The 26,236-nt window shown below is 48.1% G+C and overlaps 1 protein-coding gene across 3 annotated transcripts in view; it reads left to right on the forward strand.

The window, feature by feature from the left end:
- Positions 1-26,236, forward strand: part of PRKAR1B (protein kinase cAMP-dependent type I regulatory subunit beta) — a 102,356-nt gene that overhangs the window by 18,876 nt on the left and 57,244 nt on the right. For all 3 annotated transcript variants that reach the window (XM_037506748.2, XM_037506751.2, XM_037506749.2), the window contains one exon: positions 837-928. In XM_037506748.2, coding sequence (XP_037362645.1) covers positions 837-928 — 92 coding nt within the window. The remainder of the gene's footprint in view (positions 1-836; positions 929-26,236) is intronic.

A 26,236-nucleotide genomic window follows, 5' to 3' on the forward strand; every position in this document is an offset into this window, starting at 1 on the left:
ACAGTCACTGAAAGCTCCCACCACGCATCCCTCCCCTGACTGGAGCTCAGCATGGCTCATGGGCCTTTCCCTCACTCTGTTGACAGTCCGACAGACAGAAGGTCTTCTCTTCCTCTATCCTCATCATCAAGCTTGGGTCATGTCTTTTTTTTTTTGCTCTTCAGGTTTCAAATTTTTTTTTAAAGATTTATTTATTTTTATACAACAGTTGGGGTACAGGCCAGAGGCGCAGGAGGGTGAGAGAATTCACCAGAGACAGAGTGGGAAGCAGAACAGGCAGACGGACCAAAGACACTGCTGAGGGGAGCAGTGGGCAAGGCAGGAGAAGTCTGCCACGCCATGTGGGTAGCTCCCTGGCTGTCCGGGATCGAACCTGCACTGCAGAGGCTGTGGACAGCTTCACAGCGTTGCGCTCAACCTCCTGCACCACCGGGGAGGCCCAGGTTTCAAATTTTTAATGGAGTGTTCATTATCTTTTTAAGACTTCAGTGAAATAAAAAAATTAAAGAAGACCCAAGAAGCTGAAGGTCTTTTAGCATCTTCAAGGAGGCCCTGAAGCCCACCAGAGCCAGTCTGTCAGGACCCCAACTTCTAGGTGGCACTTAAACCAGCCCTTGGGTCACTCTGGGTTCCTCATCTTTTCTTTTCTTTTTAAATTTAAACTTATTATGACATAACATTGACATTGTCTGTCTTTATTCTTATCTGACACAACTTGAACTTTGTACAGTTCGATCTTGAGCTGCATCATTACTTCTCTGGCCAAACAGATGCTGGCTTTTGAAAGGTCAGCACTTGTTCCGGGCAGGTGCTGATTTTCGTGTCTTCCCCTGCAGGTGATCCCCAAGGACTATAAGACCATGACAGCGCTGGCCAAAGCCATCTCCAAGAACGTGCTGTTTGCTCACCTGGATGACAACGAGAGAAGGTAGAAGTCAGAAGGTTGCTGGGAGGGCCTTGTTTTGTTTTTTTTTTTTTAAATAATAAATTTTATTTTTATATTCCCCCATACAATTGCAAACCCCCATTCTGACCCCAATCTGGGAGGGCCTTGTTGGTTGTGGGTGGTGAGTCAAGGTGATGCTCGGCTTGAGGGGAAGTGTGCCACAGCTTTAGGAAGTGGACACATGGCACAGGAAACAACTTCCAGAAACAGCACTGTGTGTGTAACTGGGCAGCCCAGGAGAGGTGTGTCTGGTAGGGGGTAGGTAATCAGAACTGCCCCCATCAAATACTGGGTCAGAACAGAGGATTCCCACCACCAGATCTCATCATAGAAATACACATGTTGCCTCCTTTTGTCCAGATCACTGTGGGCTTGATTTCCCAGCATCTTCTATAAGCAAGGCCCACCTTGTTTATGTTGAACTTGCCTGGTGGGAGCTGAAATGACATGCTGATGTGTTGCTTCTCCCTGTCTCAGTAGCTTGGAGTCTAGAAGGAGGTGACTGAGCCAGAAATGATAAAGGCATGGTCCAGGGCAAACTTCTGATGAAGTTGATGTGGGAGGTGAAGGTTCTTCCAGGGAGAGGGGCCTGTGAGTTGTGAAGGGGCCATAATTGGAAAGAATTTTGATGACAAAAAGGAAAAATACTGCCATTATCTGACTTCCAGAGATAATCATTGAGAATATTTTGGAAAATTCCTTTTGGATTTATTTTACATGAATTGTCACAGAGTGCCACCACGTGCTACACACATGATTTCAGAGGTGGTAAGCATCTGTCTTTGCCAGTAAAGACTTGTCAGGCTTGTAGTATCAGCATCTGTGGAGTTGCTATCTGTCCGCAGCCCCTCCTTCTATATCTACCCCCTCCCCACCATTGCTAATCCACTTTCTGTTTCTGTGGGTATTTGACCTTTAGTGAGGCTTACTTTACTCAGCATAATGTTTTCAAGATTCTTCTTTATTGGGTCTGAATTTCATTTCTTTGAACTATGCATTGCTATTTTTATTATTTTTATAATTAAATTTATCTTCTTACATTGTTTTTCAATTTTGCCACAGTATTTGATTTTCTCTTCAAGGAATGAGTTTTGTTACTCCCTCGTGGATATTGTACAGTTTGCTTTTCCATTCAGCTGTTGGTGGACATGCAGTTGTTTTCTACCTTTGGTCCTTGTGACTAGTGCTGCTGTAGACATGAGTGTCTGTGTCTTTGGGGCATATACTGAGGAGTGGAATGGCTGAATCACTACCAAGTAACCTTTTTTTTTTTTTAAGAGGCATGTTCTATTTATTTATTTATTTATTTGTTTGTTTTGTTTATACATGCACTGGGTACAGTCAGAAGTGCGGGAGGGTGAGAGAATTCACCAGAGCCAGAGCGGGGAGCAGAGCAGGCAGAAGGACCGAAGCACACTGCTGAGGGGAGCAGCGGGCGGCAGGAGAGGTCTGCGCGCCATGTGGGACCCTCCTCCAGTGGCCGGGGAGCAGCCGGGGATCGAACCGGCGCCGCGGAGGTCGCAACCCAGTGCTCAACCGCTGCGCCACCGGGGAGGCCCCCAAGTAACCTTTTGAGGAACCACCACACTCAGTGTCTGTTTTGACCCCACTGACTTCTAGCCTTCTCTCTGCAGTCCCGGAGCTGCAGAGGGTTTAAGCCACGTTCCTCACACCCTCTCAGAACCTCTGTCCTCCTCAAGTACTGGCAGGTTCCACGAAGCTCTTATATTAGGGCCAACTTGGCCTCTGACTGCAAGCTGATCTAAAGGGTATCTCTAGACTACCCCAGCCTTGTGTGTCCAGGAAACATCTGTGCTGGGGTCCTGTGCCCTCAACACCAAGTTTCCAGAACCACCCGACTCTCTCAGCTTGGACTTTTCTGGGTCAAGAGTCAGGTGGACAAGATGTGGAGGAAGCAGATGGTTGGATGAAAAATTCCTCTTTTCAAGGCTGACTTGGAAAGAAAACTTTCACACAGAGCGTGTGTCTGTGTTTCATGTCTTTTGTTTTGCACGTTGGAAAACTCACTTTCCATATTAAGAACACCATGGGCTCCTTTTTCTGGCCACCACTCCTGAAAAGACAGGCGGATGGTTCAGGAAACAACTTCTAGAGGGAGTGGGCTGGAGACACAGTCTCCTGACCTTTCATTTGAGGTGTCCCTCTGTGTTGTATCCAAATACTTTCCTTTTCTGGTTTACTAGAAGTCAGGCTTAGCAGCTTTGTGTCGGCTCAACTGTGGTTTGGGGAATGCAGCACCGATCTTTCTCAATCTGCAGGATGTCTGGCCCTGCTCAGCTTAGAGCCTGCCTGCTGCTCCCTCTGTTTCTCCAAGATGGTAGAGTAAAGCAGAACATTCCCTTGCAAATAAATCACTTGTAGGGTGGACACAACTTTGTGCTTAATGACCCCCTTCTGCTAAATTCAGACTTAAGGAATCCTGTTGTCATGGGCTAGGTAGTTTTGTGGTTGTCAATTTATAATGGTGTCTTTCCTTCAGGCCACTCCATGATGTCATTATCTTCTCCACACAGGGCCCTGACCCATAGCAGGAAGGTCTCTGGGATGTCAACTGGGCCTTCTGCCTCGGTGTTTAGGCCCAGTGAGGAGAAGGCCCTTGTTCCTTGCTCCTGGCCAGGTGGCAAGTGTCCCTGCAAGCTGGTCCTCGTGTCCTGCACATCCCATTAAAGCCTCTCCTCAATGTTGAGTTACTCATGCAGGTTCCAGGGAGACAGTGCATGCAGCCTCCTCTCTCAGTATCAGCCACTGTGGGGAAAGGCAGATCCTGTGCCCCTTCTGCGGACCCTGGGGGCAATTGCTCTCTGGTCAGGGGCTCCAATAGCCTTGGAAGGCAGCCTCAGAGTGCTCTGGAGCCCTGGAATGTGCTGTGAATCAGGGCCTGGCCCCTGGGGCGGGGTGTGTGTGTGTGTCCTGGGCCTGGGAGGGAGCTGGGAGCCCTGGAGTTCAATTGGGGCCCTTCCCAACTTGCCTGGCCTAGAGCGCCTTGAGGTGAGCATCACCACGCCCCTGGGAGCCAAGAAGTATGGTTAATTAGGAGGTACCTTATGTGTACAGGCAGCGGAGTGTGCTTTGGGTCCTGGCTGGGGCCTCATTACCAGAGCCGCCAGACGGGCAAGGGCGTCTCAGCCTGGGGCAGCTTTCCGGGCAGTGCAGGGCTCTCTGTGCCTCTAATGAGAACAGGCCTCTGGCTGGAGTGCCGCACTGCTGGCACGCAGCTTCTCCTGTTATCTGTCGCTGACTCTCCTCCCACCCGTGTATCTTTGCAGTCTGTTTTTCCACAAATTGGCTCAGATCCCCAGGTGATGGGAAAAACATTCCTGTCTGCTGAAGCCACATGCGGCCTAGGGGGTGGGCTCTGCTCCTGGAGTCTTTGGTCTCCCCCCCTCTCCAGCCTGGCTCCTGCTTGGGGACTTGCTGCTTCCTTTTCAGGCAAACTGAAAAACAAAATTAGCATTTTGGAAAATACAGGACCTCATTCGAGGAGATGCTTAATGGTTTGAACATGCAAAGAATTTGATTTTCATTTTGCACAAAGCCAGGCTTGCTCTGGGCAGCGAGATCTCAAGGTTAGCAAATTGTGGATCATGTGAACCAGGATCTGGAAGGCTGTATTCAGTGGGAGGCTGAAATCTGGGACCCTGGCGCTTGCATCACAAGACAATGAGTTCTGGGCCAGTCCCTGGCCCTTGGGGTCCATATGTATCATCTGTTAGAACAATGCAGGCAGCAGTGTTGATGGAGGCACAGAGAGGTTAATGGGCTGCCAAGGGCCACCCAGCCAGGACTAGGAGAAGTTGGATTTGTACCAGGAGAAGGCTGCACTAGGCTGCCTTGTCTCTACCACCATTATGCTGCCCAACTTGTCTACCTTCCAAGGAAAGGTGGCAGCCTTTTAAAGAGAATTATTTCCCATAGGCCCAGATTTCCCAGTTAATAAAATAACCCTGTGGTTCTAAAAGTGGAACTTTGGTGTGGTTTCTGTTCTCTGGGGAGTCTTCGAAAGACTTTGAAAGGATAGCCAGGGCTTATATTACCTGGAACACAGGACCATTACAATTCAGCTTATCTGATTCTGGGGTTTATGGGGAGAGCCTTGGGGCTGTCTTATCTAGGAGTGTCTGCTGGTGGCCTGTGGTGCATCTTGCCTCTGGTCTTGGTTGTTTGGTGCTACAGTGTTTTAAAAATTCTGGAATTTGATGGTTGTGTGTCTGCAGGATGCCACAGCCCCACAATTCCCATTTTCTTATACGCAACTAGTTTACAGTTTGTCACCTGCCCCACCCCTGAACACAGGTGATTTATTTTGCCCTATGGCTTGCTGCTTCTAGCACCACTTATATGGGGGGGGGGGTGGGCACTGAGATTCAGAAGGGTGGGATGGCCCAGCCACCCTAATGCTTAGAGGAAGGAGGGGGCTATTTCTTCAGAGTACTGCCTGGAGCCAGGGTCCCTGAGGGACACTCAACACAGTGCCCCCTGGTGGTGAGCTGACCTGCTCTCCTATCCGCCAATGGTGACATGGCCCCAGGAAGGAAGGATGTGTTAACTTTTAGACCCCATGGGTGTCTCACATCCTGAATTGGCTCTCTTCTTGAGCCTGGGTAACCTAAAAATAGTTGTGTTGCCTGCCAGCTAGGCTGTGAGGAATTCACAGCTGGCTAGGGGGCAGGGGCAGGGTGTGGAAGAGGCCTGGGTGAGAAACTGTGGCACACATCACCTCAGAGACGTGGGTATCCCTGCCATTTGTCAGGCAGAGAAACTGAGGCTCAGAGAAGGCAGGTGACTGAGCACACATTTTCTCTGGGCAGTGATCCATCTTCCTGAGAGAAAGTCCCGTACACCTCACCACTCTCTGAGTGAGAAAGCCCTGGCACTTGTGAGGTCATTCTAGGTACCACTTCCCACACTCCACTGAGAGCTCTGAGTCCTCTCCTGACTCAGCAATCTTGTGAGAGTAAGTGATGAGGTCACTCAATTCTCGGTAAGGACGAGTCTAGGTGCCCCGCGTCCCTTAACTGGCATCCAGACCAGACTGTGAACCCTGATGGCACTGTGCTGTGCGTGTGGCACCTGGGGCCCTGGGACACAGCCTCCCCCACTCGCCTGTCTGAATGACTTTACAAGTGGGGGTCAGTATATGGTGATGCATTCTAGGCAGTGACAAGGGGCGTCTGTTAGATGCTATGGGGTCACAGAGGAGAGGACCCATCCTCTTTTGGGGTGGGGGTGCTGGACAGGTACTGGGCAGAAGAGTGATGGGCAGGGGGCCTTTTGGGGGAAGGGCGCCCTGTGGCCAAAGGAAATGGTAGGCTGTGTTGGTGGAGATGTAGAGGCCTCTGGGTTGCTTTCAGTCTAGACCACACGTTCAGTGGAAGGCCACTACTTTTAAATAAAAGCACAAAGGGGAAACCAGGAAGCTCTGGGTGACTTCCCACATGGACAGTTTCTGGTGTAAACATTTGGACTGAAGGATATTTCTTTGGGTGGATGGACCACATTCACTCATCCATTTATCTGTTGGTGGACCAGAGTTAGTTTTTATGTAGCTGGATCATCAATCCTTTCCTTTATGACTTCTTCTCAGGAAGGCCTTCTGCACTTCAAGACAATTAAATATGCTTAAGATCCTTTCTAGATACTTATTGGTTTATTTCTTTCTCTTAATGATTATAATTGATTCATCAGGAAATTTGGTTTGAGAACATAAAACCCAGTTTAGGATTTTTCCTCAAACAATTGTGCCCATATTACTCACTGAAGTGAACAATCTCTTTTTGCCCACTGATTTGACTGGCTTCTTTTAAAAACAGTGTCCTGGTCTATTTCAGCACTCTGTTCATGGTACAACCATTTAGGAGGGAGAGGGTGACCCGGCCAGGATTGTGTTTTCTGAAGACCTCTGGAAGGAAAACACAGGCCTGAAGACCCTAGAAGGCAGTGGCCTCTCTCTGGGTGAGATCGGCATGGACCACGGGGTGCAGGTTGGGGAAGCTTTCCAGGGGGTGGGCCAGGGACTGAGCAGGTACTGGGGACTGTGTGGGTCATGCACTCAGGTTTCTGTTAAGGGGGTGTCCATTGGGGAGTTGGAAGGGAGAGCAGACTCAGGTGTGAATCTGCCCAGGTGGGGTATAATTGAGGTCCCAGAGGTGTGTATGTGTGTGTACGTTGTGTGTCAGTGTGTGTGTGATGTGTGTTTTTGTGTCTTTTTTTTCCCTTATTATTAGAGAGCTTTCTATTCATCTGGTATCATGAAAAGCATTTTGATGATTCTTAGGTAAAAATGATTGCAAGATACTATTTAAAAATTTTCTTTCTCTTGGGAAGTCTCGAAGTTACACAATAGAAGAGAGAGTGGTATAAAGAACCACCCACATCACAGGGATATCAGTTCATGTTCAGTTTGATTTCATCTCTATTCCTACCCACTCCCCTGACCTTGGACTATTTGAAGCAATTGGATAATTTCATGTTAATATTTCAGTACAAGACACTAATTTTTACCCATTGCCTGTTTTCATGTTCCCCCTCATCTGATATGGCAGTGGGGCAGCTTTTTCTCATCCACAGTTATGCTTGGGGCTGCTGTTTACATTTGTGTTTCTGAAATGGGCCCTCCCTATTGGATTTGCATTCCTCTCTCCTCTGATCTGGTGTCTACAAGGCCATGGCTGTCGCTGCTGGAGGGTGGGAATTATGCACTGTAAAAGGAAAGAACTCTCCTAAGTCTAGAAAATCACTGTTTTCTTGTTTTACAAGTCATTACTGAAGATCAACCTTCCCTGCTGTATCCTGTGAGCTGACAGCTGGTTCATGCTTGTCCTTCAGAAAAAGCAACAGTTGCTAAGAGTCAGGCAAACAAAGATGTGTTTTGAGTCCCAGGAACAGCTGTAGGAGGATGTACTATCAGCTGCTAGATCCCAATTTTCAGAACATCTGAAACGGAACTCTTTAACCCTTTGGTACCACCAGGCACTCACTGCGTCCCCTCCCTTCCTTCCCTGTCCCCATGACTTAGTTCTTACAGTGAGAAAATGATTTCTTGTTTCTTGACTTGTTCTTTAAAGTCCTCTGATTTGATTGAGGCTAAATCTTGGCTGTTGAAGGCGAGATCAGCATGAGTCTTTCCTTCATCCATCCATCCATCCATCCATCCCCACCCCCCACCCACTCATCAACATTCACTAAATACTGTGTGTGACTCTGTGCCAGGTACTGGGGAACCAGGTGAGGAGAGGATGCTGTTGCTGCTCTTTTTTCCAAGGAGAAAATGACCCATGGTGTATGCTTCTCTGGGTGGGAAAGTAGAGGTCACTTTAGAAAACTTTGTGCCAGTCAATATTGGTTCTTTGCGTTTCAAAGGCAAGTGAACCCATTGCCTGACTCAAGAATTTCGACCACTCACAGCAGTGGACTTGTTACTTCAACAAGCAACCTTATGTGCCATATTGTGAACGCCCCATAGGAACCCATGAGTTAGGATTACCATTACTTATAGTACACCGAGTAAGGAAACTGAGGCTGGAGAGACTCAGGCATGCGCTCAACCTCCCAGAGCTCTGTCTCAATCATGAATGGAAATTGGTGAGGTGCTGCCGAGATGATAGTCCATTCACTCTCCCATTTCACTAGCATTTTGGGATTATCTCTATGATAGGATCTGTTCCAGGGGCCAGAGAAGCGATGTGATAAAGATGATGAAGATGGACACAATGGTGATAGTGATGATGGTGAGGTGGTGGTGATGGTGGTGATGATAATCATGGTGATGGTGAACACTAAAGACCATCCAGGAGCACCTTTGATCTTGAAGAGTGCTTTTCTAGAAATCTCATGTGATGAGTGCTGTGGTGTACTCTCCAGTATTCTGGCCTTACCCCATGGTGTGGCATCATGTCTGGGAAGGGGTAGGGTCTACCATGACCTTTAAGAGTGAACCTTGTTTTTTATCCAATTTGAGCCCACATCAGCTCACTGTGACTCGATGGGTCACCCAAGACTAAGCCGATGGCTGAGGACAGTCCCTGAGGTCCTGCACCATTGGTCAAAGAACTGGATTAGCAATGGTCACCTGAGACTCAAAGAGACTTCTGGGGATGGAGTCATGCTCTTTGAGAATAGTGGGAGCCAGCCCTCACTTTCCTCTGGACAGTGAAGCATATGACTGTGCGCTTGGGAGCAGCTTAAGAATGAGGCTGCCATTGCAGAGGACAGAAGTGGACCAGAACTGGGCCCTTGAATACAGGGGTGGATTCATTGCCACCAGAAGTCTCCTGAAGTCAACTGGACACTTGACCACAGCTCCTGAGGTGGCTCCTGTGTGGTTTCCTCCCACTCAAGCTGGCCTGGCTATGTGACGTTAACAAGTATTCGTCAGTGGGATGTTAACAAGTATGTCTGTATATTGGGGATGGTCCTTGACATGCTGTGAGGAAGCCCACGTGGTCACATGGCAAACAGTGACCACCTTCTAAGGCTAGGTGTGGAAAGGAAGGAACCAGCCTCCAGTGACACCAGTGACAGAATCCTGAGGAGTAGTGAATTGTTGTGCTAAATCGCTCCATTTTGGGTGCCTGTTACATAACAGATAATAAGTGCGCCAATAAATGAGTTGGACTTTTTCCCTCTGGCTTGCAACTCTGTTTTTCACAGCAAGCAGGTAGGTGTGACGCTCCCTGCTTTCGAAGGGGGCCAGGGCAGACTGCTCCAGTCTCAGCTGGGAGAGCCAGGCTGTAGACCACAGGCAGAAGCTCAAGTATGTGTTGGACAAGTGAGGTTTGCATGATAAAATGACTTGGGGCCTTGGCAGCCACGGTCATGCTTTCCTAAAGACTAGTTCCAGGGCCCTGGGAGGGACACTGCCTGTGTCGGGGTCCTTTCCAAAGAGGAGGCAGCTTGTATTGACTCTTCCCTGTGTCTCCTATCAGTCAGCGTCAGTCAGGGCTTCCTCTGTGCAGCACCCGAGGAGCGCTTGGAGTCCGTGATTTCCTACATCTCTTGCCCTGGCCCCCAATGGTGAGTCTTATCCTATGTCTGTTCTAGAGGTGAAACAGGGCTTGAGGGTGAAGCACCTCACATGTCGTCATGAATTGACCAGGCTAAGTGAGGGTCCAGTCTGGCCCAAGGCGCTCTTGCTCACTTTGGGTGATAGAACCCCCTTATGGGCTTCAGGCCACAAACCCTTCTAAGCTTGGTTGGGTGCCACTTCTAGGGTTGGGTGCCCTGGGGGGGCGGGCATGGATGGGCACAGAGCAATGGAGTTTTGCTACCTACTTTTCAAGCTCCCAAATTTCAGGCCTAGAGGGTTTCAGTACCACACCTCAGGGAAGTTTCCGAAGGTGGCAGAGCTTGAAATGGCTGTTCACCCCAGAGCCTCTGAGCATCTTTGCCCAGAGAAGTGGTGATGCTGTTGGGGGTGCCAATCAGTGGGATGGGGAGCACTGGCTAGGTTAGATGACCTTGGGCTTGGCCTTACTGTTTGCTGGCTCAGTGACCTTGGCAAATGATAGAAGCTCAGTGATTTTTCAGGAGCCTATTCCCCTGTCCTTGAAGGCAGGGATGTGCCTGTCCCCTGGGTGGCAGCTTGCGGTCTACTTTCTCATCCAGCATGAGGGCTCAGAATCACCTTGGCCTCTCGCCTCACTCATCCCCTTGGTGCTCTGTCCATTTGCTCCTGCTGGTGCTGAGCTCAGGTAATGTACCTTTTTTGGGTTTGATCCCTTTTCCTGTTGTTTTTGGGCTAATGGCCAATGTAAGCATTTAAATCTTGGCTTTGATTTAGTTTGTTTAACATGGTTATTCTTAATTACCTTTGCAGTAATGGCTCATGATACGAAGCCTGTCTCTTGGAGCATTTCCTCCTCATGCAGTTTTACATGGCTCTTTGTTAGGGGGTCAGGACTGAGAAGAAGAGACCATTTCCAAGTGATGCTTTCATGGAAAACAAGGTTTAATTGTGTGGAAAGAGCAGTGATTCTGCAAGTAGCTCTATTAGGGAAGTGTTTTTGCTCTTCTTTCCAGTAACTTTATAGCTGTCATTAGCTAGAACCCAAGAAGGAGACACAAAGCTTGCCTGTGCCCTCTGTCCACCATTTTGCCACTTGGCAATTTGAGTTGCAAAACCAGAAAAGTTCATGAATTTAGACAGTTTCAGAACTTATGTACCATGGGCCCAGCACAAAATTATTCTCTTAAAAAGCACCGTGAGGTTGAGGTTGCCCAGGGGATGGTCAAGTGCTTGCCATCTAGGTCTCGGGTCCTTCTGCCTTGTTGGGTCAGGTGTGAATTTGGCCCTTTCCTAGAGGTGTGTCTGCAGACAGGTGCCAGAGCTTGTATCCTCCACTGTCAGAGGGCACCCACAGTGGGGATGTCATTGGGGTCTGTGATGGGGTTGAAGGGAACAAGGTTTGTTCACCCGTGTGTCATATATTTACATAGAAAAGCTACGAAGGTGTTCTTGGGCCTTTGAGGCCCTGGGTCCCAACAACACATTTGTGTGTTGTTAGTCATGTGCCTCCTGTGACACAGAGTGGATGGTGGGTTCCAGCTCCTCTTCCTGTAGCCCAGTGGAAGCCTCGTTGGAAGTAGCATTACATTTCCTAAGATGAATTAGGGTTTGGGTGTTCGAGTAGATTAAGGTGATCTTCCAAAAAATCTGCATCCTTGACATTTTAGAAACATGCCTGAACTTTTCTGGCTAAGACAGCTCCCTGGTTTCTCCTGCACTTTTTGCCCTCTGTGTGCTGCGGTGGGGACTTGGGGAGGGAGAGCCCTGTGGCTTGGAGATGTATAATGGGTTTTGGGCCATCCAGCAGCCACTGAATGACTATGGGGCCCTCTCTGGCCTTCCAGAGGAGGTAAGGAGGGCGTGGGTAGAAGAGGAAATGCATGAAGGAGGTCTCCCTGCCGGATTTCTCCTCTGTGTTTCTAAATCAAGGATCCTCAGTGAATCTGAGTCACAGGACCTCCAGCCCTGACTTGTCCAGCTGCACCTTATTTATAGAGGCTGAGACAGACTCTCTAGGCAGAGGCCTGTCCCCAGTCACCTTCATGAACTCTGTCCTCTGTCCATGTGCTTCTTAGCCATTTGTGCAACTTCTTTGGCAAAATGTCAACTAAAATCTTATGCTCATTTTAAACTTTTCTTACTGTTGACATCTTTATATATTGTGGACCTAATTCTCTTCCTCAAATATGTGGTTTAAAATGTTTTCTCCCAATTTGTGGTTTGATCTTTTCATTTTCTTCTTTCTTTCTTTTTTCTTAAATAATCCAGCGGTTAACCCTTTCTCCCCAGCCCATGCACACCTCTGTCACATCATGAATCCACAGGGAGTGGGTTCCAGCAGCTCAGACTCCATAGGTTCTTACAAAGTCTGCCACTCCAGGTGGAGTGGTCCTGTGCTTCTGTTGAACCAAGTACCTTCCTCTTTGACTTCGTTTTTTGTCTGGTCATTTTCTTTCAGGTGTTTCAGGAAGCTATCTTGGCTATTTCATTGCTTAGTATGCTCAAGACGAACATGAATTCTCTGGGCAAGAATCCTGCCTTTTATTTGTTTATAACAGTGTCAGATGCATGCTGGGTAATGAAAGGTTCAGAGCGGTAAAGAAAAGGAGAGCCAGGCTAAATTTCTCAAACAAAGGGAAAATTTATTGCACCCCGGGCGGACCTCATGGACCCAAGATGGGGGTCAGTGAAGCCGTGCACGTTGTCAGGGGGAGGCAGGCTTTTATAAGGTGAGGAGAGGTCAGGTGGGAGACTGGGTTCGTATGGCGGGAAAAAGTTTGTAGGGCGGAGGGTGGGTGGGGAGTTTCTTTGTCTGAGAAAAGATTTGTAGGGAGGTGGAAGGTTCATTGTCTGAATCCTCTAGGCAGGCTTCCGCATTCCTGTTCCCATGTGGGCTTCCTGGTGGGTTTTTGCATTCCGGCCTTCTGCATGGACCTTTCAGGTAACATTATAGACTCTTCCAGTGTTGTCATGGTAACGTGTGGGCATTCCATTTTGAACAGCGCCCATACCCTTGATGTCCACAATATCACCTTTCTTGTAGATTGGCATGTGTGTGGCCAAAGGCATGGCTCCATGTTTTCTAGAAGGTCTAGAGAACATACCGCAGGTGCCTCTCACCTTTCCCTTTGTATTGGTTGTCTTTGCGACTTATTGGAAGATGGCAGTTCCAGACAAATGGCCTTCTCATCTTCTCAATGTCTTTTAACATTGGTAAGTTTTAAAATTTAGGTGAAACCACTTTATCATGTTTTTTCTTTTTTTTATGAACCATGCTTGTATTGTTTTAGGAACTTGTTGCCTAATTCATGTTGGTGATGCTCTTCTGTACTTTCTCCTATAAGTTTATAGCCTTAGGTCTCCCATTTATGTTTATGGTCCATTTGGAATTACTTTTTTGTACGGTGTGAGATAAGGGTCTCAGCTCATTTTTCTTATGTGTCCCGTTGTCCCAGCACCATTTGTGGAAGGGACAATTCTTTCCCTAGTGAATGATTTTGGCTTCCTTGTTGATAGTCAATTGACCATAAATTGAAAGACATTTCTAGACTTTCACTTCCGTTCTTTCGCTCTTTATGTCCATCATTGCGCTAATAACACACTTTTCTAATGTCAGTGGCTTTGTGTAAGTACTGAAATCAAGTCATGTAACTCTCTTATGTTCTTCTTTTTTTCAAAATTGTCTTGGCTATTATAGTCATTTCCATATGAATTTTAGACAGTTTTCTACTTACATAGTCTGCGTTGAATTTATAGATCAATTTGACATAGAACTGGCATGTTGTCAATATCGAGACTTCTAAGTTGTGAATGTGAAATGTCTCTCCATTTGTTTAGCTCTTTCGTTTCTCAGCACTATTTCATATTTTATGGTAGACAAGTCTTGCACTTCTTTTGGTAAGTGTGTCCTACAGTGTGCCTGTCTTTTCAATAGCAGACGGCATTCTTAGCAGGGTGGGGGCTTTAGTTTTGAGTGAATGTGGTTGTGGAGCCTAGTCAGGGGTCTCTGATGGGCAGGAGTGGTGGGAGGCACCGCTACAGCAGGAAGGGAGCCCCTGCCTGGGTGCCAGGCACTGCTCTTCTCGAGGGCTGTGCACTGAAGACGCTAGGCTTTGCTGTGCGGTCTTTGCCTGTTCTGAAGCCCTAGGAGGCAGGGGGTGGGGGTGGGGGAGCACTCTGTCAGTCACAACTACCCGTGTTATCTCCAGCCAGGGACCTGGGTGAGATCTCCAAACTGGCTTTTAATTATGTGAGGTGTGTTCACTGACTTCTGCAAGATGCCTCTGGGACCAGTTTGGGGAAAAGCTATTCCATGGCTAAACATTCACTGCATTGTTTATCTGGGCACAGGGCTGAAATTTAAATTAAAATGTGCCAAGTTGAGGAACTCATAGGAGTTTCTAAAGGTATTTTAGCTCTCATTCACAGGTTCATTCCAAGGTGTTTATTAAGTGCCTGCTGTGTGCCTGTGCCAGTCTGGCCCCGTGGCACTTAGATACTGCCAATGTTTGCAAGGTTGGCAGATACCAGGTCACCCCACGGGCCTTCTTCTCCAGGGGCTGGATGAGACTTGTGGAACAGGAAAGACAGAATGGACTTTCCTCTGCTGTGAGCTTATGCAGCTTCAGGAAAGAAGCTGCGAGTGTCCATATCAAACCCTCAACATTTTGGGCTTCTATTCTCCAGCGTAAGGTCTGTGTGGCCAATTTTAGCATTCCCTCCTGTTTTTTTGTTCTCTATTCTTCTAAATATGCATTTCAGGTTTACAAACATTAGGGTGGATGCCATTTTCTTTTTTCCTTAAATTCAAAGGCACATAATGCACTTTAAAGCAGTATTTCTATTGGTGCAAACTGAAGCCATGGTCCAAGTTAACCAGAAAAGTCAGCATCATTTTGGGGGATCATTTCCTGCTTTGCTTTATAACATTACCCCTTATATTGGCTTTCCTGAATAATGTGTTCTTAGTTTTGTTCATTTTGGAGCTTTATATAAATGGGCTAATTCTCTTTGTGTATTTTTTTTTTTTTGGTGGGACCCTCATCAGTGGCTGGGGATTGAACCGGCACTGCAGAGGCTGCGGGCAGCCTCGCAACCCAGTGCTCAACCGCTGCGCCACCAGGGGAGGCCCTTTCTTTGTATTTTTTTTAATGTATGAATTTTTTTATTCAGCTTTTTTTTTTCCCTTCGGCTTTATGCTTTGGGTTCATTTACATTGAAGAATGTAGCTGTAGTTCATTCAGTTTTTAAAATTGAGCTGAAATTCACATAAGATAAAAGTCACTATTTTTAAAGTCAACTGTTCAATGACATTTTGTGCATTCTCCGTGTTGTGCAGTCATCACCAGCATCAAGTCTCCCCCATCACTCTCTCTGCCCCAGCTTCTGTGAATCTGCTTTCTGTCTCTATGGATTCACCTGCTACTTAAAATCTAAAAGGAATCATATGGCATGTGATCTTTCAGGTCTGGCTTCTGTCATTTAACATAATGTTTTCAAGGTTCATTGACACCATAATAGATATCAGAACTTCATTCCTTTTTGTGATTGAATAATATTCCATGTATGGGTGGGTCATTTTTTGTTTGTCCATTCATTGCCAAGCATTGGGTGTTTCCATCTTCTGATTATTGTGAGTACAGCTTTTCTGAACATCTTGCTTGTGTGTTTGATCACTGTGTTCACTTCTCTTGGGTCACATGGTAAACTCAATGCTTAATCTTTTGAGAGAATGTCTCCTTCATTTTTTATAGATTCTAGCATTTGATTGTTTGACCATGCCATGCCTTACTGCTGTTGATAGGCACTTGGGTTGATCCTGGGCTTTGGCTGCTGTGAACATTCAGGTTTCTCTAGGTGGCACACTGGGTATGGGCCTCCTGGGTTGTCAGCTCTGAACAGCTTCAGTTCACAGGGACAGTCTACCTTGTTTTCCAGAGTGGCTGAGCCTCCCAGCTGGGGCTGGGCTCCACATCCCCGCATCTTCCCAGACACTGGGTAGTAGATTTCTCAGCTGTCATTTTGGTGGACTTGCTGTCACCTCCTTGTGGTTTAAATTTGCATTTCCTTGATGACTAATTAAGATTGAGCATCTTGATAGTTTTATTACCTGCCTTATACCCATTTTAGGTTTAAGTAGTTTGTCCAATTCACTTTATGAGTTCTTTACACACTCTAGATTCTAAACCCTTATTTACATTTAACACATATCCTCTCCTTGTTCGTGTCTTGTCTTCACTTCTCTTTCATGCACCTTTTGATGAATCGCATTTTTTTTTACTTTTTTCAAGATAGATGGATACATTACCTTTTCCTCTTATGGTTTGTGTTTTTTGTTAAAGGGAAACCCTGTCCTCTTCTGAGATCATGAAGATGATCTCAATCCATAATGTTAGACCTTCTAATTCTTTCTTTCTTACTTGGGTTTTATGCTCCTGCGCTAATAATGTTTTCTTGTTAGTGGCTTTGTGAAGGAGGGTAATCAGCTTTGCCCTCTTATGTGGGTGGTCTTTTTTCCAAAGATTTCTAGTGCTATTGTAGTCCTGCCATATGAATTTTAAGTTTTCTCTTCATGTCAGCGTTGAATGTATAGATCAATTTGACATAGAACTGGCATGTTGTCAATATCGAGACTTCTAAGTTGTGAATGTGAAATGTCTCTCCATTTGTTTAGCTCTTTCGTTTCTCAGCACTATTTCATATTTTATGGTAGACAAGTCTTGCACTTCTTTTGGTAAGTGTGTCCTACAGTGTGCCTGTCTTTTCAATAGCAGACGGCATTCTTAGCAGGGTGGGGGCTTTAGTTTTGAGTGAATGTGGTTGTGGAGCCTAGTCAGGGGTCTCTGATGGGCAGGAGTGGTGGGAGGCACCGCTACAGCAGGAAGGGAGCCCCTGCCTGGGTGCCAGGCACTGCTCTTCTCGAGGGCTGTGCACTGAAGACGCTAGGCTTTGCTGTGCGGTCTTTGCCTGTTCTGAAGCCCTAGGAGGCAGGGGGTGGGGGTGGGGGAGCACTCTGTCAGTCACAACTACCCGTGTTATCTCCAGCCAGGGACCTGGGTGAGATCTCCAAACTGGCTTTTAATTATGTGAGGTGTGTTCACTGACTTCTGCAAGATGCCTCTGGGACCAGTTTGGGGAAAAGCTATTCCATGGCTAAACATTCACTGCATTGTTTATCTGGGCACAGGGCTGAAATTTAAATTAAAATGTGCCAAGTTGAGGAACTCATAGGAGTTTCTAAAGGTATTTTAGGCTCTCATTCACAGGTTCATTCCAAGGTGTTTATTAAGTGCCTGCTGTGTGCCTGTGCCAGTCTGGCCCCGTGGCACTTAGATACTGCCAATGTTTGCAAGGTTGGCAGATACCAGGTCACCCCACGGGCCTTCTTCTCCAGGGGGCTGGATGAGACTTGTGGAACAGGAAAGACAGAATGGACTTTCCTCTGCTGTGAGCTTATGCAGCTTCAGGAAAGAAGCTGCGAGTGTCCATATCAAACCCTCAACATTTTGGGCTTCTATTCTCCAGCGTAAGGTCTGTGTGGCCAATTTTAGCATTCCCTCCTGTTTTTTTGTTCTCTATTCTTCTAAATATGCATTTCAGGTTTACAAACATTAGGGTGGATGCCATTTTCTTTTTTCCTTAAATTCAAAGGCACATAATGCACTTTAAAGCAGTATTTCTATTGGTGCAAACTGAAGCCATGGTCCAAGTTAACCAGAAAAGTCAGCATCATTTTGGGGGATCATTTCCTGCTTTGCTTTATAACATTACCCCTTATATTGGCTTTCCTGAATAATGTGTTCTTAGTTTTGTCCATTTTGGAGCTTTATATAAATGGGCTAATTCTCTTTGTGTATTTTTTTTTTTTTTTTGGGACCCTCACCAGTGGCTGGGGATTGAACCGGCACTGCAGAGGCTGCGGGCAGCCTCGCAACCCAGTGCTCAACCGCTGCGCCACCAGGGGAGGCCCTTTCTTTGTATTTTTTTTAATGTATGAATTTTTTTATTCAGCTTTTTTTTTTCCCTTCGGCTTTATGCTTTGGGTTCATTTACATTGAAGAATGTAGCTGTAGTTCATTCAGTTTTTAAAATTGAGCTGAAATTCACATAAGATAAAAGTCACTATTTTTAAAGTCAACTGTTCAATGACATTTTGTGCATTCTCCGTGTTGTGCAGTCATCACCAGCATCAAGTCTCCCCCATCACTCTCTCTGCCCCAGCTTCTGTGAATCTGCTTTCTGTCTCTATGGATTCACCTGCTACTTAAAATCTAAAAGGAATCATATGGCATGTGATCTTTCAGGTCTGGCTTCTGTCATTTAACATAATGTTTTCAAGGTTCATTGACACCATAATAGATATCAGATATCAGAGAGAGAACGAAACTTAGACACAGAGGGGAGTGATGGAGATTTGGGAAATCAGAGCAAGCTGAAGTGGGGCTGAAGGCTTCTGAGATATTTCCCCCATTCTTGAAATAAAGAACTTGGGGCCTAGAGCAGTGAGGTCCTCCTGCCTGGAAATGGTGGGGTCTGACCACACCACTCTGTCACCCCCAGACCCAAGCCTTTCTTTCCACTGACAGATGCCTCCCCTACTCTGGATCCATGTCATACCTGAGAAAAGCAAGACTCTGAGCAGTTGGCCACTGGCCCAGGGCCATTGACACCATATCATTGACACCATAATAGATATCAGAACTTCATTCCTTTTTGTGATTGAATAATATTCCATGTATGGGTGGGTCATTTTTTGTTTGTCCATTCACTTGCCCAAGGACATTGGGTGTTTCCATCTTCTGATTATTGTGAGTACAGCTTTTATGAACATCTGTGCTTGTGTGTTTGATCACTGTGTTCACTTCTCTTGGGTCACATGGTAAACTCAATGCTTAATCTTTTGAGAGAATGTCTCCTTCATTTTTTATAGATTCTAGCATTTGATTGTTTGACCATGCCATGCCTTACTGCTGTTGATAGGCACTTGGGTTGATCCTGGGCTTTGGCTGCTGTGAACATTCAGGTTTCTCTAGGTGGCACACTGGGTATGGGCCTCCTGGGTTGTCAGCTCTGAACAGCTTCAGTTCACAGGGACAGTCTACCTTGTTTTCCAGAGTGGCTGAGCCTCCCAGCTGGGGCTGGGCTCCACATCCCCGCATCTTCCCAGACACTGGGTAGTAGATTTCTCAGCTGTCATTTTGGTGGACTTGCTGTCACCTCCTTGTGGTTTAAATTTGCATTTCCTTGATGACTAATTAAGATTGAGCATCTTGATAGTTTTATTACCTGCCTTATACCCATTTTAGGTTTAAGTAGTTTGTCCAATTCACTTTATGAGTTCTTTACACACTCTAGATTCTAAACCCTTATTTACATTTAACACATATCCTCTCCTTGTTCGTGTCTTGTCTTCACTTCTCTTTCATGGCACCTTTTGATGAATCGCATTTTTTTTTTAATTTTTCAAGATAGATGGATACATTACCTTTTCCTCTTAAGGTTTGTGTTTTTAGTTAAAAAGAAACCCTGTCCTCTTCTGAGATCATGAAGATGATCTCCTCCATTATGTTAGAAACCTTCTAATTCTTTCTTTCTTACTTGGGTTTCTGATGCTCCTGGAATGATGTTTTCTATGGGTGAAGGAGGGTACAGCTTTGCTTTCTCATGTGGGTGGTCTCTTTTCCCAGATCTTCTAGTGCTCTTGTTTCCTGCCACGAATATAAGCCTCCTCTGTCATGTCAGGTGTGTCACCCCATACCTATCAGAATGGCAGAAGTGAAAAATAGTGACAATACCCAGTGCTGGTGAGGATGCAGAGGAAATGGGTAGCATCCATTGCTGGCAGAATGGCAAAAGTTACAGCCTAGAAAACATGGGGGCAGTTTCTTAAAGAACTAACAGGAACCACTGTGTGACCCAGTGGTCGCACTCTGGGGCATTTATCCCAGAGAAATGGAAACTTAGGTTCACACAAAAACCTGTTTGTTCATTTTGTAACTGGATGCAACCCAGATGTCCTTCAGTGGGTGCGTGGTTAAACAAAGCACAGCCCATCCATTTCACATGGACTCGGCAGGAAAGAGGAACCAACTATTGATACAGCAGCAACTTGATGAATCTCTAGGGGATTATGCTGAGTGCAAAACACCAATCCCAAAAGCTTACAGGCTGTATGAGTCTGTTTAAATAACCTTCTTGAAATGACCAAATTTTAGAAATGGAGGACAGATTAGTGACTACCCGGGTGTAGCCCATGGTAGGGGAGCAGGGAGGAGGGAGCAGGGAGGAACCTGTGGGGATGGATGTTCCCTTGTGTCTCTGTTAGCACCTGACACTATACCAGGTTATGCAAGATGTACTCTTTGAGGAAAACAGGTAAAAGGCACGGGGTACTCTCTGTATTATTTCCTACAATTTCATATGAATCTGTGATTATCTCAAGGTGAAAAGCTTAATTCAAAAATAGCTGATTGATAATAGGTCCCACATTGTACCGTGTTCTGCTACTTGAAACCAGTGCAAATGAGGTCATGGTGGCATTTTCTCTACAGTGGTTCGTGAGGATGCACCTTTTCTACGGGAGCTAATGGGTAGTGACCTCTCTCCTCCTGAGTGTCTTCATGCTGGGTGGTGACTTGCTCCTTTTAGTACTTACTCCTCCCACCTCTATCCTTTTGATAACCATTTTATACTTTCAAACAAATGTTTTTTATTATCACATATTTACACTGATTCTCATTGTAGCTAGCCATAACCTTATCTTCCAGCTGGAACAGGATGTGCCTGCCATTCCGTTTTCACATTTGATTGGATTTTCTCTTCTCATGTGTTTTTCCCACAAGGAATAAGATGTGTTTTCTCCTCCTTACATTCACAGTATCATTGAGGAGGGCCCACTTGCATGCTCACATGTGCCTGTGTTATGAATACACATTTACAGTTTTTCTTCTATGTCAGGCACTTATGTATTAATCAGTTAAACTCACAGTAACCCCAGAAGACTGTTGTTCACCATCCCCCTGTTACAGATAAGGGAACTGAGGCTGGGACTGGACAGGTACTGGCTCGAGGTATGTGACTGAGAAGCAGGGCTGAGATTTAAATCATGTTCTGAGGACCCTAGAAGCTGTGGCAATGGATGGGGTGGGCAACATGGTGGCGTTGCCTGGCTGAGCCCAGTGCTGGGTGGTCTAGGCTTCCCACTGCAGAAGCAGATTCCAGAAGCTACAGCTCAGCCTCAGTAGGACCTCTGCTGGAGCAGGTCTCGCCTGAGAGTCACAGGACACTGGCTTGACAGCATTGGAGGTCTCCAGTGGGTGTGGAGAGCAGAAGATAGTGTGGGAGGGCGAGGGACAGGCCTGGCCAGGTGGCAAGGGTGAGGGCAGGCCCACACTGACCTGGTGAGTAGTTGTGCTGTCTTCATGGGAATAACCTCGAGGGCTTGAATGGGGGCACCTCTGGCTGGAGTTCTGGTGCTGGCTGACACCTCCAGCAAGAGCTGACCCTCAAGCAGCCTGGAGGCTGGAGTGGCTGAGGACCTCCAAATTGCCTGCCCCCAGGGAAGGGCAGGGGTGAAGGAAGGCAAGATTTACATGAGGAATCCACACAGGTAAGGCTGGTGTCTGGGGTCTCAGTCATGAGGGGTGAGCACCTGGAGGTGCTGGAAGATCCTGTGGGGGACCTGGTCCCATGGCAAGGTGGTGGGGAGGGCCGGAGGTCCCTGAAGTCCCACAGGAAGCTCCCTGCCTGGCCCTGCTCTCTCTTGGGAATGGGTTACCTAGTCATAATGATAATACAGTTATTTATGAGTCAATAGTTTTGAGGCTCTGTCTGCAAGCTGTTGTCTCCTTAGTAATCACTGTGTGCTCGGCAGGGGTGGAAGAGATGAGCAGGCAGCAGTGCCTGCCCATGAGCAGATTGCTGTCCTCTGGTGCCCTCATGTCCTCAATGACAGGTGGAGCTGACCAGGAAGGCAGCAGCTTGGCCACAGCTACATGAGGGTGCAGAGGGGCCTGACTGTGGGTTCTCCCACTGACAGGGGGGACTCCCACTGTCACCCCGAGTTCTGACTCACTCTGAATCCAGACATATAGTTTGACTCCCTCCAGTCCTTGCAAAGGGGAGACCCCTCATTTCTTTCATTGATGTGGAGCCTCAGGGCTTGGGAGAGGGACACAAGCCTTATAGTTGCCCCTGCACTGTCTAGAAACTTCTTCTGGCAGAGATCTACACCTGTAGACAGAGGCACATGCAGACAGACACACAGACAATCAGGGTGCTGTCCTGCTCTCTCTGCCCTGCTCCTGGCCAGCCATGCTGTCCAGTAAACTAGCAGAAGAATGTTCTGTCTGTGCTGTCTGTTTCTGTAGCCATTGCTGGCGGTCTGGCCACCTGGGGTCACTGTGCTCCAGCTCTTGGAGACTGGACCTTGGGCTGGGACAAGGGACTGTCCTGGTGAGGCAGGAGGGGTTGCAGGGTCAGCCTTTTTTTGTCGGGAGGAAAGTAGGCCTCCTGCCTGGACTTGGAGACACCTGGGCATGGGAGAGTGTCCTGTGTGGCAGGGGGCATTACGGAATGCAGTGAACACATGATACATCCTTCCACCCCCACTCTCCCACCCCAAGAGTTGTCTGCCAGTGCAAGACAGTTGTGATTTGGACCTTCTTCCTGGGGTCAGAGCCATGAACCTGCAGGCCTCGCAGTGCTGAGCCCCTGAAAGGTCCCCTCTTGAAAGCCTTCTGTTACCCTCATGCGGGACACCAGTTTCTCTGAGGCTGCTCACAGGACAGAGACTTTGGGGGTGGCAGACATGCCACCTCAGTCTTCATGTCCAGCTGCCTTCCAGCATCCTGGGGGCAGCTGTGCTGCCAAGGGCTCCAGTGCCCACAGCCCCTGTGGCACGGCTGTGAAGGTTGGGCCTCATGTGCGGGCACCTTGAATCCATTCTCTGTCGGGTCCTCTCTGATACTCTGGCCTGATCCCCTGGGATCCCTGTGTTAGAGAAGGACATCACCGGTGTCTGCCCAGAATCCGTACTATCCAGGGCAGCAGGGAAACTGTCTGGGGAGACTGGCCTTCCAGGAGCCAGGGGCCAGCTCTGCAGCCTTGGCCCTGCGGGGCTGGCTGAAGCGAAAGGGAAGATTTCCAGATAGTTCCAGAGAACCTGAAAGTCCAGATCTTTCTGTGAAATATAATTTTTCCCTCTTGACTTAATTTTTTTTTTTTTGCTTTTATTTTGAAAATATTTCAAACAGAAAAATTACCCAGAGAGCACACCCTTCACCTAGATCACCAGTTAACCTCTGGGATGTATTTTGCTGTAGGTGCTACAGGAGGCTACTTCCTCCTCCTCTTATCATCATTGTTGTTCCTCTTCTCCTTGTGCAGGACATTTGGGAGTAACGTGCCCCCTTATACCTCCCCATGTGCCCTAGCAGCAGGGACCTGCGGAGGAGAGTTGTGTGTGTGGACACCCACTTTAGGGTCAGACTCTGTCAGTTTCTGAGGTGCCCAGAGCAGCTCTGACAGTTACTCATTTTGACAGGAAAACCACCGTATCACATCCCTGACTCTTTCAAAGGAGGATGGCAAATGTTAGCATTTTAGGGACACCAGGAGACCTGGAGGAGACCGATCTGTGTTCTGAATCCTGTCTCGGGCTGGTGTGGGCCTCAGTCCTGTATGACCCTCGGGGCAAGCGCAGGGCCTGGCTGTGCAGGTCCTGCTTGAACTGGGGATCCCAGTCCTGCCTGGCCCACAGGAGGCTGTAGGGTCTGGAATCTATGAGCATGAAGCCCAGCTCACCCGGGACCTGACTGGGGAACCCATGGCTGCATGGTTTCCCTGAGTGCCTGTTTTCAGCTTTAACCCTCTCAAGAAGTGAACAACAGGTGAGAAACACCTGTCATGATTTCTGGAATGGTGCTTTACCCACCATGGTGACACACACTCAGGGCGCCCCCAGCTTCCATCCGGCAATGCCTTGTTGGTCCATACCCCTTTCCTTCCTCCCCACTCCCCCTCCTCTCCCTCCCTCCTTCTTCCCCCTTCTCCCCTCCAGCAGATCTGACCTAGTAGCCCTCTGAGCTGAGCCATCCTAGGGGTGAGCCTTGGGAATAACCAAGACTGCGTCTGTCCTGGAGGAGTGCAGGGTTATAGTGGTGCAGGAGGCAGGCGTACGTAGAGTGCACTGTTCAAGCACAGCGCAGGAGCAGCGGGCCCATCGCTGCAGTGTGCAGAAGGCTTCCTGGGGGAGGAGGCATCTGGACTGGGTCCGGAGGAGTGAGCGGAGCATGTGTAGCAGCTTGTCCCTGCAGACGGGCCAAGGCCAGGAAGGAACTTATGGTGTGCAATAGTGCTGATGCCTCAGGGACAATAGGGGGAGACTTTAAAAATAGAATGCAGAGACCAGAGGCCAACCTGCCCTGATGCACCCACACTTAAGGCCAGGGGAGGGCGTATAGACAGAAAGGGCCTGTCTGAATGGGGCGATCATGTGACCACTTGAGGAGGGGACTCCAGCAAAGGAACCTGGTCAGAAGGGGAATGCATGTCCGTGCATGTACAAGTGTACTCATACACGTGCATGAGCATGTGTGTGGGTGTTCTCACATGCAAGTGCACATGTGTGTAAGTGCATGTGCAAGCATGGGTGTAAGTGTGAATGTGTATGCAGCATGGGTGTGGGTATGTGTATGTGAATGTGTACAACTGCGATGGTGTGTGTGCCCATGTTGGCATGTCAGCACACATGTGCACATGTGCACACATGTATGTCTATGTGAGTGCATGTACGAACACGTATAGGGGGTCAGCTTTGGAGGATGACTTTTGGGTTGTGTTCTTGGTCTGCAGATGGTGGGGCTCTGGTGGGACTTGGACCCTGACCGGCCACAGTGCTGGAGGGGTGTGAGGCCCGGGGAGAGGAGCGGGGGCTGTTAGCGGGTTTAGGGGCTAGGCCTGATAGCGCCATGAAAAGGCTGGGAGATGAGAGTGGCTGCTGCACAGAGAACAGTCGGTGGCCCCAGCAATGGCGCTCAGGTGGTGCCACAGCTTCTGCACACAGCATCGCAATGGGCATGTGGATGCGCCTGTTTCTCCCTCCTTGGGTGTATGCGGGGCTGTGGGCACACAGACTGTATGAGGCCATGGGGTTGTTTTCTGTCTTCAGGTCAGGCACTTGCTGACCCTGGAACTGGCCTGGCCTGTGACGGGCTTTACGTATTTTAGTTCTCTGCACTGGTCTTTGTGCCAGGTAATTGTCTGGACCTTAGGCTCTGTAGCTGCAAGCAACTCCAAAGGTGGGTTGTGTCTGTGTCTGCGTGTGGCCAGACACAGTTCTGTTTGACTAACAGAGACTGTTAAAAACCAGAATCTCTCGTCACATAAACCAGGAGGCAGCAAGGAAACTTCTGGGTGTCTGTGTTCTTTTGGGTCCTGGAACGTGATGATGCCCGGGGCCTGCATTCCATGTGTGGGTACTGCTCTCTACAGACAGGGTGGGTACTCCTGGCCCCCCGACCTGCGGGGCCTCTAGGTGGATGAGTTTTTGAATTTGCAAATCCGGCCTATCTCCCTCATGCAAGGGCACTCCTGAGAGCCGTGGGCCGCTTTGGCAGCACACTCAAGCCCGGCGGCCTATGCCTTGTCTCCTGTGCCTTTAACATAAAACCATTAGGTCAGGAGGGAAGAGTGTCTGATTCCTTGGGGCCAGCCTTTTAAAAGCTGTGTTTTCACTCAGGGTAAAGGTTGGAGCAGATTAAAATAATAACGAATCAGATGACTCTGGGTTGGCCACATTCCCGCCTGTGCGGGAGCCACAGGGCTCCAAAGGCCTCAGTAGACACCACTCACTGGCTGTTTATGGGCTTGCGCTCAAGTTAATTGGACGTCTCTGTCAGAACCCCTTGAGCAGGGCATGAACCAGCCCTCCCCTCATGCAGTATTTGCTCCAACCCCTCACTTTTCACAGGAAAGCTGACCACTGACTGGGGTTCCCCTCCACTCACTTGTGGGGATCTGCTTCACCCTCACCTGGCTGAACCCCTCTTGCTCCTCTGAAGCTGTCTGGGGATGGGGGGTGTGTCTGCTGTGCCCACTTTCATGGCGTGGGCTGGTCCTCTTTAAGCAGCACCCCCAACCCCTGCCCCCCGACACACTGATGGGCTTAGCAGCCATAGAAGAAGAGCTGGCCCAGCCCACAGAGCCCGGGATGGGACAGTTCCAGGGATCCTGCAGACTCACTGCTTTCTCCAGCCCACGCACCT

This window comes from Talpa occidentalis, unplaced genomic scaffold (genome assembly GCF_014898055.3).
Source record: "Talpa occidentalis isolate TD23 unplaced genomic scaffold, MPIMG_talOcc4v2.1 talOcc4.12, whole genome shotgun sequence".
NCBI lineage: Eukaryota > Metazoa > Chordata > Mammalia > Eulipotyphla > Talpidae > Talpa > Talpa occidentalis.